Here is a 17,319-nt window from a genome sequence, read left to right as displayed (position 1 = left end):
TTGACATAATTTATTTTGTCTTATTTGCACGTATTTGGCATTTGTTCTTCCTAGGAGTATTTCAGAGCTTTAACATATTTTGTTTTTTCTAATCACGTTATTCTCACCGCATTTGCATCAAAATTTGCACACGAAATCTCGATAGGATTAAAGTTAAGTCTAAGTGGGAGCCATTAAAGAAGTTTTATTCGATTTGATAGAAAAAAATATTTCAAAAATTCTTCGTGTATAACTTGAGTAGTCTTCCTGTTGTAACATCAATTTATTTACTAACTCCGTATTTTTCATAGAAAACAGATAAATTCACACAGGATGCTTATATAGGTATTAGCTTTCATTATGCCGCCGATTCAAACCATGCTCCCCACTTCTCGTATAGAAATCCCCTCCCTGGTCATCACATTGCATTCTTCATACATATTGGTTTGTTTGATCGCGTCTAGATATTTTTGAACATCAGTTCTAATTTGGACTCATCTGTCCAAATATCAGGTTTTCAACAATCTAACGATATATCTGCATGTTCTTGATCATATTGAAGCCAATTGGCTTTGTTGGTCTTGCTGTAGCTCGGGCGAGGAAGTTGAAGGACGCAACATCTAACGAGCAGTAAATTACGAAAATTGCAATGTGATAGCTAGGGAGTGTTTATCTTAAGGAGTAGCGTAAAAACTGGTGTGAATCGAAAGTACAACTATGGCTGATATCTTTTTTAACATTCTTCATCAATACTTTGGGATATTTCTTTAAAAAAATGGGATTTGAAAAATAAAAACATGTTCCTACAGGCTAACATCTCAACACACACAATCAATACAAAAAACATTTCTCAACTAGTATCGTATAAAATCTTGGTTCCATCGAGAATTTGTTGCAGATTCTATGTGCGAAGGTGGATAAAACTGGTGTCACAAACAAATAAATTTAAATTTAAAGCTCTTGATAACGCTTGAGAAGAACCAGATGCAAAAACTAAATGCAGAACTAGATAAACCTTTAAAAATTAGAAAAAAATACGCTAAAGATCCTAGAACATGTAAATAATGCGAAAGGAACGCATATAAATTATAAGTTTGGTGTTATATTTATACAGAAAAATATTTTCTGTAGAATACATAAAGTGGGCACTTTATTTTGGCACAGTGATTTTGATCAATTTTGGAAAAAATATTTTTTCTTGAAGCAAACTTCTCATTTTTGTCATGCTATGGTACTGCGCATTCTTAAGCATATCACGAGCAATGTTTCAAAAAATAAAGCAGTACAATAACTTCATTTTTCATGGAAAAAATGTAAAAAATGTAACATTGTAAGTAGTGGCCACTTTATATTGCCGGCCACTGTATGTTACTGGTATTTAAAAAAATAAGAAAGTGAATATATGAAATTTATCTTACTGCTAACAAGTCTTTTAAATATATTTAAAACGAACTGCTATTTTTATGAACGCAATTGTATGTTGGATATTGAAACTAACACATACCGTTTCAATTTCGCTAAGCAGTATTTGGTCCGCAGTTTCCTCATCGAATCCATGGGAACCCAGATGGTGCACCGCAGCAGTCGTAACGGGCTGGAAGTTTCGGCACTCTCGATGTGTATGTCCCATTTGGTGGCATTTAAAACAGGATCCCTTGGGGCGGCGTGGCATTGGGCAAGCGCTTTGATAATGGCCGAATTGAGAACAGTTAAAGCATCTGGCCGGTTCATTATTGTTGTTCTGCGCCCATTGACGCGAGGGGCCAGTGCTGCGGGGTGGAGCTGGGGGTTTAGTGCGTAACGGTGCTGGTGTAGGAGTCACGCCACGAGTTTGACGAAAAGTTTCGTATTTTTTCAGCAGGGTTTTAAGGTGCTCGAGCGATTTTGCAGCGAAACGTATGGATGACGTATTAATAGGATCATCAATTCCGTCAATTATAATATTGACCAAGTCTTCCTCTGGAATGACGGTGCCCGCTATTTGCTGCATTTCCAACACATACCTTGTGATGCTTTCATGTTGCGAGAGATGTCGTGCCCTTAGTTTTTTAAACACTTCTTCTAGTGAAGTTTTTGATGTGAAAGTACTAATAAGGTCAGCTTTCAGTGTCTCATAGGTGCATGCGCCTGAGGTTTTAGCAAAAATGGCGGCGGTGTCGGTGAGCTGGCGGCGGTGTCGGTGAGCAGGCGGCGCATACAGAAAAATTTCAGCTGGTCGTTTAGTGTGTACAAGCTACATACTTGTTCAAATTCTCGAAACCAGTGCTCCACCCCTACTCCTCCTCTTTCACCACTAAATTTTCCTATGAAGTCTTCAAAGTTGGGTACATACACTGGCAGCACTGTAGGTAGCGGCAAAGGGAGCGGTGGTGACGATGTTAAAGATGGCGGCACTGGCTGCGCTGTAGGTAAAGGCAGCGGTGGTGGTGATGATGATGATGGTAGCGAAGTCGAAGCGATGTTAGATGACTTCAGCATAGCGATTTTCTGACGAAGTTCGAGCACTTGCAGCTCCTTCTGCAGTGTTTCTAATTCCGTCTCTAACCCGCCAGAATTAGCTGTCTTGACAATTTCTTGCTCGTCATTCATTTGCTTTATCGCCAAATCCCCAGTATCAACACTATCATGCGTTACTTCGGGCGCAAGCTTTTGTTCGGCTACAACGTGACTTCTAGGAAATAGCTCCTCGTACAACATGCGGATTTGAGCAATCGTAGCGGTTGGAGGCACCGGCACTTTCGCGTTCTCCAGCGCACACAACATATCTTCTTTAGGCAGCGGTCTAATCTTGTTGCGCGCAACATTGTTGCTCGGCAACATATCGCTGAGGTGGTCTATGAATGTTGCTGGCAACATTTCGCTTTGACATTGTTTAGCGTAAAAAAATTGCCAATTAACAGCTCAGAGATTATTTTTTATCATTCACTTGTTGAATAAAGTGTTGAAAAAATGAAATATACACCAAAAAATGTATTATAAATGCTTAAAATCCAAATTTAGCGGATGTCAACAAAACGCACACTGCTGCTGTGTCATTTCATACACCCGATTACCATGACCAAGGTAAATAGAAAATGTTGCCAGACAAAAATCAAATTGGTTTGAATTTGGCTGGCAACAAAGTTGCGCGAGCTGTCAAAATCCATACATTTTGCCAGCAACAATGTTGCGCGCAACAAGATTAGACCAGTGCCTTAGGCACTGGTTGCGCGCAACATTGTTGCTGGCAAAATGTGTGCGTTTTGTTGACATCCGCTAAATTTGGATTTTAAGCATTTATAATACACTTTTTGGTGTATATTTCATTTTTTCAACACTTTATTCAACAAGTGAATGAATAAAAAAAAACTCTGAGCTGTTAATTGGCAATTTTTTTACGCTAAACAATGTCAAAGCGAAATGTTGCCAGCAACATTCATAGACCACCTCAGCGATATGTTGCCGAGCAACAATGTTGCGCGCAACAAGATTAGACCGCTGCCTTAGACGGCATGGCACAATCCCACTTCTGAGATGTAAACCTCGAATTTTACTAATTTGAACTAAACGTTGAACTTATAAAAGGCACAAAATCGGAAGGCAGAAGAATTAACAGAAGGCTGAAGGTGTTGTCAGTACAACGATCCGTAAACGAATAATCTTTATTTTTGACATTCGGATTATCGCACAGTTGTCGCGGTGACGGTCATATTCCGATCCGGCACTATGGTCTAATTAGGGGTCAAATCTCCAGGGTACTACACTTGTAACATTTTTTCTTTTAAATTCGTGTACAGGCGGTCCCCGAGATACACGGTTAATGGGGACCGAAAACGGCCGCAAAATACCGCGTATCTCGAATTTCCGCGTAAGTCGAATCTCGTGATTTCCAGCTAAAATATCACAAATTTTCGTGCAATTTTGTAAGTAGGGGGCGGTTTTAGTCACTTTATGAATTATTTGATATGATTCTGATTGAATATAACTGTTTTAAACACACTTAAAAATGTTTGCCGAATCTCGGTTAATTTTTGCCGAGATCTGCACAACTGAGATCTCGGCAAAGATCTCGGTTAAATTTCTGTTGCCGAAATATCGGTTAAAAATGCAATTGACATTTTGTTTTGACGTTTACGTTTAACCGAGATTTTCGGTTAGAGCTATCCGAGATATCAGCTAATTATAAAAACAATCTTTTTTTTTAATTTTAGTGGTTTTATTTGCGTAAAAAGTTAGTTTGAGTTATAAAAACAAACACAATTATTTATTGAGCCACATCCATAACAGCCAGACCCGATGCTGATTGCCGATGTACATTTTCTGCAGCATGATACCACCATCGTATCTGTAGTTGGACGGCAGGAAGTCACCTCCCCACCCCCAAATAATGAGAGTTGTGGTGGGATGGGAAGCGCAGGGACGGCCGCCGGTACAACACCAGATGGTGTTCAGCGTTTGGATGTATTAAAGGTGCAGGAAGATGGGCCGGGCATAGAGCGGGCACCGGTACAGACACGGTTCTGTAAAGCGGGCAGAGTGAAACAAGCCTGAGTGAACCTTGATTGGAAGTCACGTGGTCGAGTATTTGGATATTTACCTCGTGAAGGTAACTGGAAATGAAACCTGGAAGTCCGAACAGGCCGTCAAAGGTTGGTCCAATCGGACTAGCATCCGGTAATCCTTGGATAAGGACTGCTTCGAGCGACGATCTTATGTGCACTGGCTACGTGCGTTGACAGAGCTTCCTAGCCCACCCGTGTCCGATCGTACGCTACTGATTGGTCTCTTCACGCTGGGTATCATATTTTCATTTATTTTTCACACTATTAATTTTATAACACAAAATCACTCCGAAAGGTATCTGCATCGACAAAATGATGAATGACAGATAGAAAACCGAGCCTCGGCTAACTCAAATAACAATGCCGAAATTTCGGTTATTTTGACGGATGACCTCGGTGACAGCAGTGTTAACGTACGTAATCGGCATGTTGTGTTGCCGAGTTTCGGTTAAAATATTTTTTTAACTGATATTTCGGTTTTAAATGGTACTGATTATCGGCAATGGGAAATTTTCAACTGACATATCAGCAAGAATCGAAAGAGCCGACGAATTTCAGCAGTTTTTTTAACCGAGGTCGTGAAATATTTTTAAGTGTGAACCTTTTGAAATAGTTTTGAACATTGGATCAAAACGGAAATTATTTGGCAATTTGCAATTGATGTGTCAAATCAGTACAATTTGCTCAAAGAATTGTCAAATTTAGAAAACCGCGTATCTCCGAATCCGCGTATAAGAGGTAGGGGAAAGCGGGGCAAAATGGGCATGTGGGGCAAAATGGGCACCCTCTATTTAAGCATTATTTGACTACAAAAATACTTTCCAATGCTCAAAATGTATTCATGAGAGTGTTCTATGAACACCATGTAAGTTTCATAACCCTAACACAACAAATAACCAAGAAAAGTGCAAAATAAGGTTTAGTAGCATATTGATGTAATTTTTGTCACTTCGAAAATAAGCTTAACCCAGTGTCACAGGGATGCGTTGAAGTTTTACATTATATATTATTAAAGATATGATATTTCTATACAATTTGTCTGAAGAAAGCAAGGCGATCGAATGCGTATTTTTACTAATATAACATAAAATACAAAAATGCTTCACGTGGGGCAAAATGGGCAGTTACGCTTGGGGCAAAATGGGCAGATACTTTTGACAAATGGCGTTTGGTGAGGCTATGGTGTTGTATTTGTCGCCTCAATAATGATAACAGACACAGCTTCAAAAGAATCGATTTTGTAGATTTAAACGTGTAAAAACTGTTTTAATTTTGATAACATATTTTTGGAAGAATTTTAAGGGCTTTTCTGACCAGCAAAACAAAAGATAGAACGAAAATACATTTCACGACACGTGCGCAAAAGCATAGACCATTACCTAAGCGCAGTTGTTGTGGCCCATTTTGCCCCAGTGTTTTGACGTTTCACAGTTTGTTTACATATGCCCATTTTGCCCCAGGGATATGCCCATTTTACCCCGCGTGTCAAAAATGCTTCTCGTAAAACATCAACTTTTATTTTACATTATTTACATGTTTTTAAGTTGTTTTCATTCTATGTGGCAATTTAAATCCATAGATAAATGGTGGAAGCATGCAATAATGAAAGAAAAATTGTGTTTTATGGCATATTCAAAGGAATATTCAGTAAACTGCTTAACATGCCCATTTTGCCCCGCTTTCTCCTACCGTGTATCTCGGGGACCGCCTGTACTCCAGAAAGAAGACACTGATTTTCACACTGGCCAAGGCACCAGGCAGTTCTGGATTCACAAGATGAATGTAAATTGACATTCAAACTACATTTTTTTACAGTCATGTCACCGCAGAGACACTGACGGTAACTATAGAAATGAACGTCGTTCTTCAACAGTCGTGTCATGGCAACAGTGAATGTAATGTACGAAAAATGTGTGCGATCGATTTTGACCAGTAGCCTACTGCGAACTTAAAAAAAATGTCAACAGCTTACAACACTGATCATAAGTCCCATTCGTTTTGACGAGTTGGCTGCGTTGGCTAAAACTTTCCTTGCATTTCACGAAAGCTTCGTCTGCTTGGATCGTTGAAGTTGAACTGAAGTTTTCTTGTTTCGTTTTTTTTCGATTTCCAATAATGAGTGCTTGCAATGACTGTTGCAATGAGACGGCATTCCGGATGAAGCGTTTGTAACCATTAAGCAATGCCAAAAATCGACGAAAGATCCTTCATAGTAATCGAACAACTGTAATCAACAACGGCTTGAACGCGATTAGCTTAAGGTTTGATACCAGATGCACTGATATGATACCCCAAAAAGTTGACTTCTGTTTGTACAAACTTGCATTTGTCCAAGTTCAGTACCAAGCCGCTTGATTTGAAACGCTCAAAGACAGTTCGAACGTGCGTTAAGTGTTCCTCCTCATTAGACGATGCAATGCATATATCATCGACAAACACCACCACAAAATCAAAATCACCGAAGACATGATGCATAAAGCGCTGAAAAGTCTGGCACGCGTTGCATAATCCAAATCAGTGGCGGATTTTCCTATAAGCGGACTGAGCGGCCGCGGGGGGCTCCGGCCTAAGGGGGGCCCCGAGCTAAACCTCCACATGTTAGTTCACTTTTATTAGCGATTTATGTTTTATTAATAATGCACAAATGAACGGAAAACTTAATCATTCTCAAAGTAGTACATTCTTAAAAGTAAGTGTGTGGAATGTGTTGATAACGTTTATAGCAATTAAAAGTTGTTAAGAACTTTGGAGATAATTTTTGAAGGCCAAAACAAATTTTACATACTTTCGCACTCTTCCATATTAAAAACAATAAATTTTCTTCTGGCAATAAGTCATAAAGAAGCTCCTGGGACGATTAATTTATATTTTTTAAGAAACGGTCTAAACGGTCTCGATTGCAAGGACGAAAAGACTACAAATACGCAAGTGCAGGATAAACATTGTTGGACGCTTTGATTTCATGCATATTTTTGTATATGTAAAACAGGTAATCACACAAGCTTCGTGTAGTGGCTTTCACTGCTCATTTAATGAGCAAACAAATGTATTGCAAACTCTGCACTAAAAATCTTCTTCTTCTTTTTTGGCTCAACAACCGAGGTCGGTCAAGGCCTGCCTGTACCCACTTGTGGGCTTGGCTTTCAGTGACTAATTGATTCCCCCCATAGCAGGATAATCAGTCCTACGTATGGCGGCGCGGTCTATTCGGGGATTGAACCCATGACGGGCATGTTGTTAAGTCGTACGAGTTGACGACTGTACTACGAGACATGTACTAAAAATACAAAAGTATAAATGAGTAAAATTCAGATTTTTTTGATAGGTTTTCCAGATATGCCTTTATGTAGATATGCCTAGATCTGTACTGAAATTCGGAAAGTCTGGAGTTTTAATAACTACAGTTTATCATTTTATTGTTCATTGATTCATTTCAATATAAAAGACTAAGAGGCTTAGAAAAACGACCTAATGCGTACTTGTGTTGAAAAACTACTACAGCAAATGAAATGCTTCTTTACACCAAACACTAGTAACACTAGTATAGCTAGTATTTGAATATAGTTTTGATTTTTGCACTACTGGAATCAACGATGATGCACATCCTAAAAATATGTAAAATATGTTAGCCTGATTACACGAAGACTGTATTTGGAATTCGTAACAAGATATTCATAAAAATGCGATATAATTTTTTTGACTTTTAGGCCCGTGTCTATGAACATGTTGCGGCAACATTTGTACAATGGCAACATTTATTGATTTTTCTGTTTATTTCAAAAATTGTGCACGTATTTCATCACATAATTTTTTCAAAATTAAGTTGAAATTATGTTTTATCCGTTTTGATATGCAAACAAGTCCAAAAATGTTCCTACAACACATAAACATGAAACAAATCGATTTGTTTCTCTTGCAACAAAAATGTTCCCGAAACATGAGTTTGACAGTTCGTCCATACGATTTGGTAACAAATGTTGCCGCAACATTTTTATAGACCCGAGCCTTAAGGAAATTAGGGGCCCCAATTCTATCCCCCGCTTAGGGCCCCGAGATGGATAAATCTGCCTCTGACAAGAAGTCAATTTGTTTAACAATAATGATATTAAACATTTTTTTATATAAATATTGGGGAATATTTTTTATTATAAACTATGCGGCGCGCGAATCACTGAAAATCTGTACTTACGGCCTTCTAATGAAATGAGTTTGACACAGCTACCCTAAGTGATTGAACTATTCCCTTATATGATTCGAAACCCTGTATAATAAATAAATAATAATAAAATACAAGATAGAACGTTAGGCTGCCCAAAAACTTCGCCTTCCAACTTATTTCAAGAGTTTAGTTATGTCCCCCTACCCAAGGTAAGGCTTCTAAACTCCAGCAATTCCAGTAAGGGGGTTCCCTTCCGGGTTTAAAAGATCGCCTGTACGATCAAGTGTCGAAAAGTCCGCTTCGACCAAAGTTTTATTCTACCTCGATACCTGTCAGCGAAACACTGACCTACCGCGATGGTACTCGATGTACAGTTGTACGATCCTCACATTACAGAAGGCTAACCACAATAATGGAGACACGATCTATGAGAAAAAGGACCACACGATTGCCCGAGGAGGGAGCCCCTACTGGAGCTGGGCCTGGGACGGGAGACAGAGCAAGCATCCAGCGGCTGGAAGATGAAATGGTGCAAGAGCGTTCTTTCAGTCAACGGGCTCTGCCCGTACCACGAACGCAAAACAGAAACGGTTAGACAACAGACAACAGTCACTCATTTTGGCAGGAGGCCGACGGCAGCGGATTATGTGGACGAGAGAGATGAACCATTACGTGATCCGTTGCTACTATGTTTACACGAGGATGGAGACGGACATGCCCGGCAGAGCGAAGATGCTGGGTATGTTCAATGACCGTTTCCCTCGGTTTGCGCATCAGCTTGACCTGAGCAAGTTGTATATACGGCAGCGAGCTATTATTTCGCCTGAGGAACTGGAGTTCATCAAGCTGGCGGTGAGGAGGGAATTTGGAGAGGAAGAGGCAGGCTCGCGCGAGTCGAGTAGGATTTCTGCTAGGCTTAATACAATAGACCAAAATACATCAAGGGCGAGTGAGGATCGTGATTTGGATGAACCCACCGCTCCAGGATTGTCAGTGGATATCCAACACCAGATGGCCACAGCTGTTACGCAGTTCCATGGGACAGAGCCCTTGTCTCGTCACCCACTACCAAAACTGCATTATTCTTACCGCCTGAAAACTGCAGTAAGCATCATAAACCAAGATGTTCTACCTCAGTATTTGGATAGCGTAGGGAGCATTGAGGATCTGCAGTTAATTCGGCTGCGGTGGCTGTTGTACGAACGCTATGATTGCGGACCTATCCGCAAGGAGACAGCGAAGGTCGACCATGCTCCAAGGCTGAAAAGCCCGCCTGGATGCGACGTCTAGAAAACCGGATCAACGCAACACGGACCAAGATTGGTCGATTGCAGGAATATCAACGGGGAAATCGATCTGTGAGTTCTTCAGATTGCTGAAATTGTTAAACCTAAAGAACTACGAGACCTCAATGGAACCCCATGAGATCTATCAGTCCAACTTTAACCATGATGGTCTAAAAAGTGAAGCAACTTCGTTTAGCAGCGTGCACGATCAAAGAAAGGCACTACGTAGCGTCTAAAACGGAAACCGTAAGGCAGTTTGTGGACGTCGGGAAAGCCTGTTCCGTAATCTACAATATATTGGCACTATAAGACAAGGCACTTCGTAAGGCCGTCGATTATTTCATTTCATTTCATTTCATTTATTAGTTTCAATATGTCTGCCTCAAGGGTTGAATATATAATTGCTTAAAAACCTAGTTGGCCCTATTGGTACTAAACTAACTGTAACTTAATCAATGTAACAGAAAATGTAACAGAAAATGTAAGATGTAACAGAATGGAAATCCATAGTGAAAGGAAAATAAGCAGCGGATAAGAAGAAAATATTTAAAACAAAAAAGAAATTAAGAATAAAAAAGTCATAATTAGAAAAAAATAACAAAGAGCCGGAACATAAAATTAGAAATTAAAATCCCGGTAATGTTCATTGAATTGACGCCGACAACTGATTAACGGATGTGTGATTAATAGAAGTACACAATTCTAATGCTGGGTGATGCTGAGAAGCCGCTAATGAAGGAAACACTGACACTGAGACGCGTAGTTGTCATGAGTAGAGTAGTAGAAAATTAGGTCTAATTGAACATTCCGATAATTTAAAATGCCGCTGAGCTGACGCAAGTTATAAAAACGAATAATGTCGAAAAACGCATCAACGCATGTAGGGGAAACTTGTGCACGAAAATACTGATGTGTTGTGTCGTGTATCCATGAAATATCCGCTCGATTAAAGTCTCCAAAAAGCAGCATACGATCATGTTTTTTCATCTTCGTCACTATACTATCGATCGTTGCATCAAGTGCACTGAGCATATTTTGATTTTTGGCGAGAGAAGGGGATATGTAGATTGCACCGATGAAGATAAAGCAGGAAGGAAGTATACTCAGAGCCGAATAGAAGCGAGGATGGAATATTCTCATCCAACCAGGTTTCGGCGAGTATGATGATGTTGTAGTGGGACTCGGATAAAGATAACCGCAATTCATTGACTTTGGTACGCACACCACGAATGTTTTGATAGTAAATATTGAGTGTTGTTGAATGATTGCGTATGACTGAGAAAGTGAACAATAGTAGACGGGACCATAACAGTCGATGTAGACGGAAAGGCAGGCATTGCACATACTGCTGCTGCTGTTGATATTGATGTTGTTGAATTAGTTATAGTAGCTGTTGTTGTAGTTGCTGTTGTTACTATTGTTGTTGTTGGTATTGTTGCTGGCGTTGATGTAAGTATTGTTATAGACGTTGCAGCAAAATGTTCGTCTATGGTGGGTTGTTGGTTTGGCTGCGTAGGTTGTAATGCAGTGTCGGGGATGCTGGTGGTGATGAGGACGAAAGATGCGGGGGCGATGAGGTGAGTATTGGTGATTGTGCATCGATTAGTGGCGGCGACTGTGGAGCCGGTGGTTGCTGTTGATGTTGGTGCAATGCGTGGGGTTGGTATGGGAACTGAAACCCCCGTTGCGAACGGTAATCGGTAAATTCACGAAACGCAACTTCAGCTGGCCAAGTATTTTGAGACAGAGCCACATTCTTCAAAGTTGATGGGATGCCGACTTTGAAGGAAACGAATGTTAGTCGGCTCAGATCCGCATCATACTTGGTTAACCGGCGAACATGTATATCGTTTGTATTGAGCTTAGATTGAACCCAATTTGCCATATCGTCGGGAGTCACATTAGGACTGATGTTGGTAAAAAATAGCCAAAAACGAGGTTCAGGATTAGCCACGGTTTTTATCTTAATACCATTATCATCAGTGTTAGTGCCTCGCAGTAGTGGTCTGTTGCGATTTTCAAGTATTTCCCGTTGAATGTGTGAGTGTTGTCCGAGATGAGTGCCTTCGTATTACTGTGTGCGTGTTGGCTCTAAGGCACGGAAATTAGTCGGGGCAACAACCCTTTTCTCCGTAAAAGGTAACTCTTTCAATAGCTCGACTTTCATAAGTGCCAGGGAATCCGTGATTGTTGATGTTAGTTCCTTGATGATAAGTGAAGTTGATGCTTTTTCACAATTCTTGCAAAACCATTTTAACTGGGAAAATCTTCGTAAGTCACGTAAGGATTAACTTGAGAGGCCAGTGCAGGACGGATGAAAGTGTTGTGCGCAGCCACCATCACATACAAACGGGACACCAGTAGTGAGCTCCAGGCAGATTCCACAATTCATCTTTCTCACTTTATATATGTGCAGTTGGATGTGAGTGTAGTGATAAGTGCGTACGCGTATCGAGTTGATAGTAGTGAAGGCGATAGATGCAATGTGCGTGTGCAGACAGCTGTGTGTGTGGAAGCACCTCAGGCTATGATGGCGAACACTCGATCTTCAACACCAGCACGGTACGCCAAAATTAAATTCACTAAATAAACCTGCAATCGGGCGACAATCACTTAATGCAACTTCCAACCAGCACGATGGGCAAGTTCAGTGATCAGAATTTGCGTGATAAACGTGTCACAGGCGAGTAATGCACGGGCAAATAAACTATTTGAAGCGGAGAGCTAGACGAATCGAACCGCACTCAGGAATAGATGCCGAAAAGGTGCCGCACTCAGGAATAGATGCCGATTAATTTTTGCTAGTAAGATTGAATAATTACCTTTCAAGGGATGTTTATGGAAAGAAATTTTCTCTTTTAGTTTTTTTTTTCTACACTCAGCCGAAAATAGTCCATTTTTTTAAATTGCATACGGGTAACTTGATGGGTAACTGCTCCAATAAAAGTAAGGACATGTTATGGCCCTTATGGTCCCGTAGATCGTCGCCGATGACACACAACGATCTTAGATCAAAGTGTGTGTATGCGATTTACATGAAGGTCAGCGATCGCGCGATCGGCACGTTTCGTATGTGCCGATCAGATCAGAATAGCATGGTACGCTTGTTATGTTTCGGACGGCGGAAAAAGAACGTTTGGTTGCTGAATAATGAATGAATTTAATTTCTGTTTCAATCAATTTCATCAGTTTATGATGGAGAGGATAGAGAAGGGAAGGGCTCTGAAAATGCAACCTAGCAATGGAGTGGGTTGCATCGTCGAACTACGATCGAAACATAATTATTGCAGTTCAGCAATATACCACACTGGCATCTGTAGTGTGTTGCAGCGTTATCTGCCTTTCATTATTACCGCAGCTAGTACACGTGAGTATTCCCAAATGTGTTTTTACGCTTTCTTTCGATACTTCACCACCTAATATAACAAATCCTGATGTACCAAGAGCTACGCTCAACCGAAAAGTTGCTCGGTGAGGGTTCAGTAGGCAGTAACGACGGTCGCCTTGCTTACAAACGTCTCATTCCATCGTCGCATCATCACTGTGCCACAGAGTTCTCCCACAAACACGAGACTAGCGCACAACAACCCATAGCCCAGTATGAAAAATGCACCCAAAAAGTGCCCCAATTCCAACCTAACCGCACCGTCGTCGTGCTGATGCATTCGCGAACGCTCGATGTTTCGCATCACGTCCGTTGGCAGGTATCGAATGGCGGTCCGGATACCGAGATGGTATAGCAGACCCGACTGCTGAACCCGCAGGATGTACTCGTTCAGATTGGACCGCAACGGATTAGTGTTGGTTATCAGTGCCGCACAGTTCTGCGTGTAGACGTAGTCCTTCAGCGGCTGCAAGGTTGTCGAAACTTGCCGATCAAGAAAGTTACTCGGTGCAAAATTACCGTGCTGCGCTTGCTCGATAATAAACCCGCTGCCGCCCATGTGCGCGTATTGTTTCATCTCTTCCGGTCCGACTGATCTAAAGGTCTTTTGAATTTGTTGTAAATGAGGCTGTTTGGATGATCGATCTGTCATTAAAAAGAAACTGTACCGCAAGGAAACTATTCTAACAACTTCAGGACGAGATTTGATCTTACCTCAGAGGCGTTCCTAATCTCTTCCAAACAGTACGGCGTAGGACCGAACCATTTCATGCCAGTCGCGGCAAAGTCAACGACAGTATCGATCGATTTTTCGTACTTCGGAACCGTCATGACGCTGGCAAGTCCGCCACTGTACAAATTGCTTACCATAAATCCGGCCAGCAACAACGAGGCAAACAGGCACACGCACGACCATAGGTCAGTTCGAATGGGCGATGATTGTGCTACGAAGAAGCCAACCATCATAAGCGCGGCATCGCTCAGCGTAAGCTGCTCAGAAATCAGATCTGATCGACCAGTCCACGGCTGATCGGTTGGAGCGGACAGTAGCAACAATCGAAGACGCACCGTACCCGCCAACCAAGTAGCTATAATGCCAACAAGAAATGTGACCATCACGGCAATCCATAGTGGCCACGAGAAGGAAAGAAACGGGGTACGCCAGTGCGGTAGCAGCTTCGGTTTCGGCACGAGCACGGTCACTCCAGATCGGCTGATGGTGGCGGTATAGGAGGAGAAGTTGTACGGCTTGAACCAAAGGTAGAATGCTCCAAAGGCAATGTCTGTGCGTCGTTCGGCCACACTGCCCATCAGACCAATTCCGGTACCGTTCGGGTACACATCGCCCCACTCGTCTTCATCCTCTGTGGCGGTTGAGCGAAAGAGAGTAACAATTGATCAGCGCTGGAGCATTGGACCATACACGTGGTCGACGGAGAGGTTGAGTAGGTACCTGGGAACACCATAATGTTGCAATTACGACGCTCACAGTACGAAACTAGAAGCTGTAGTTCTGTGCCATCCAACCATATTGATCGCTTGCCTGTCGCGGAATCGAAGGCATTGCCAGTTTCTTGGTCCTGTTGCAAAAGGTCGTTAAGTAAGACAATCAGCATATTTTTCCACTAGCCTCACCGCTCATTTACCTACCAATCGCTCATAGCCCGTAAACGGCAAATAGTTGCACATGGACGTTCGCAACACGTAACCATTCAGATCTCTGGCTTTGTCTGGGAAAAAAGAGTGATTCTTCCAACTGGTCCATTTTACGGCGACTAGCTCCATAGCAACGTTCACGCTTCGCTCAAGTACATCTGATATTCTGACGACGGTGTTGTAGAGATCAGTAGGCCGTTCTTGCTCATCGTACACTACGATCAGGACGTTCGCCAATTCTGCATGGGCGAGAAAAACGTCAATAGTTGTTATCGCACAGTCCGAATGGTTCAAAATCACGTAACACCCCTTACCGCGAAATGCTTCGTGCACTCGCATACGATCGAATAAGTGCGTTTGGTTTCGCTTCGCTATCAGGAGGATCAAGCTTTTGTCCAACGATCGCTGGCGAGCCAAATCGTGCACCGGCAGGTAAAGATCGAGAAAATGTTCAGCACCCTGTTCATCAACCACGAACGCTTGGCAGCCGTTGTCGATTGCGTGGAGCATACTGGTGTTCAATTGATCGTATAGCGACAGCACAATCCTGCTCAATGGTACATCTTGGAGAAAATCATTTCCAACCGTGCAGAAGCTGTAGTATTGCGAGTAATACTTAAGGATCAGAAAACGCATTAACACACTCATCGTCGGAATTGGAACACCACTGTTCAGCCCTAGCTGAGCCACTGTCGCTTCCATGCTGTGCTGGGAATCTACACTGAACAAGTCGGTCGAGCAAACTGGAGGAGTTCGTCGCATCACCGCCATTTATAGGAGATTGCGTTAATTTAGCGTTTCTGTTTTGGCGTGGCCGTGGATAAAAAATGTATGTACCTAGAATAACATCATCCTTTGCCTTTCTTACATGATGTATAGCTCAGGATACAGTTATGGGTATTCAGGGGTTCAGGACGTAACGTCAATTACAACATTGCCTTGTTTAAGGTACAATCGGTGCATGATGATTTCAGATGATCCGATAGTATTCTGGCTGCCTATCTTATTAGTGTAGTCAATTATTCAAATTACGGCATGTAGTGACCCAGTTGTTGCTGATTTTTAAACCGCACATAGCAGTGCGTGACCAGCAATCATGGCAGTTTGCGTTATATGCATTAAAAATTTAAACTCGTTGATCCGAAGGAATTCAGTGACAATATAATAATTAGTGTTGCTACGGATGTAGCTATCTATTTATTTTGAGTAGCTTGATAGACGTTTTTAGAACTGGCTTTGTGTGTTTTATATTTATTGCGCAGTTTAAAAATTCTTCTGTCCTTTCTGGCAAAACTTTTGCTACTGCCGCGGTTTGCGATGGCGCCTATTATTCCTCAGCTGATCAGCCCTGCCCTTGCCTGACCCCGCTTAGTGAACTTAGCCAAACTCTTATCCAATTGACCCTATTTATGATCAGCTGGTTGTCTCATATCTTGGCGCATCTTTCCGTCCTTATCTCTCTCGACAGCGCCATCTGGGATAATCTTTAACAATTGTTCGAGCTGTCCTTGACAGCTCGTTGTTTTGATTTGCTATTTGTTTGGCTAATCCACACGAGGTCGATATTGTGCCAACAATTAGTCTATTTTTATATTTCAATCCATTCCCAAGCACCGTACAGACTAGGCATAAGATAATTGTATGATACCTATGCCGTATAATCAGTTCACTAAAGAATGCAGTTAATCATCACACACAAAAAAGTGAACGAGTAGGTCTTACGCACGCATACACATCTACTAGAAATGTGCTCCGAACAAGATGCAAGATGACTGTCGATATCAAAGATGTCTTGAGAACAAGAGAAAAAAACATTCGTTTTGGGTCGGATGAATTTGTTCCATAAAACCACACAAGAATATCAATCGCACCTTGATTGAGAAATAATGCACATATTGCTAGCGTGGTTAGTTGGGTCAGTCGCAAACTGCCGCCCAAAAAGAACTCGCGATGCGCACGGCAACAAAAACAAAAAAAAACAAAGCTGGTAAATTTTATTTGTTTAGATTAGTGCTTTCCAACCCTTTATGGATCGCGGACCACTTGGCTTTGAACATACATTTTTGATAAAAAATTTGTATTTATGTGGGGTTGAGATTCAAAAATCTTATGAGGGACCTGTTGAAAATTTAATGTCACTATTGAATGTCGTGGAAAGATATACACCCTGAACTATGTGAGATAGCCACACTAGGTTATAGCAGTCCCGTTGAATCAAGGGTCGGTGGAGCGAGCTTTTAGCGCTCTTGGTTTAGTCCTTTCATGCAATCGAACAAAGCTTAACAACGATACCCTGGAAAATATCCTATCAAT

At 41.6% G+C, this 17,319-nt stretch overlaps 1 protein-coding gene and 1 long non-coding RNA gene across 2 annotated transcripts; both read right to left on the bottom strand.

The window, feature by feature from the left end:
• Window positions 1–4,152: 4,152 nt before the first annotated feature.
• On the bottom strand, window positions 4,153–4,857 carry LOC133391760 (uncharacterized). Its single transcript, XR_009765218.1, has 2 exons — window positions 4,556–4,857; window positions 4,153–4,505 (listed from the first exon to the last, which is right to left on the bottom strand). It is a non-coding gene; the product is annotated as an uncharacterized LOC133391760 (long non-coding RNA).
• A 7,902-nt stretch (window positions 4,858–12,759) lies between these two features.
• Window positions 12,760–15,373, bottom strand: LOC1267850 (ionotropic receptor 21a). Its single transcript, XM_061648737.1, has 4 exons — window positions 15,001–15,373; window positions 14,804–14,930; window positions 14,065–14,714; window positions 12,760–13,978 (listed from the first exon to the last, which is right to left on the bottom strand). The coding sequence occupies exons 1-4, from the start codon at window positions 15,343–15,345 to the stop codon at window positions 13,445–13,447; spliced, it is 1,656 nt and encodes a 551-aa protein (XP_061504721.1). The 5' UTR covers window positions 15,346–15,373; the 3' UTR covers window positions 12,760–13,444.
• Between the last annotated feature and the right edge of the window lie 1,946 nt (window positions 15,374–17,319).

This window comes from Anopheles gambiae, chromosome 2, assembly GCF_943734735.2.
Source record: "Anopheles gambiae chromosome 2, idAnoGambNW_F1_1, whole genome shotgun sequence".
Lineage (NCBI taxonomy): Eukaryota > Metazoa > Arthropoda > Insecta > Diptera > Culicidae > Anopheles > Anopheles gambiae.
The sequence above is the reverse complement of the archived record's forward strand: the minus strand, read 5'-3'. Positions and strand labels throughout refer to the sequence as shown.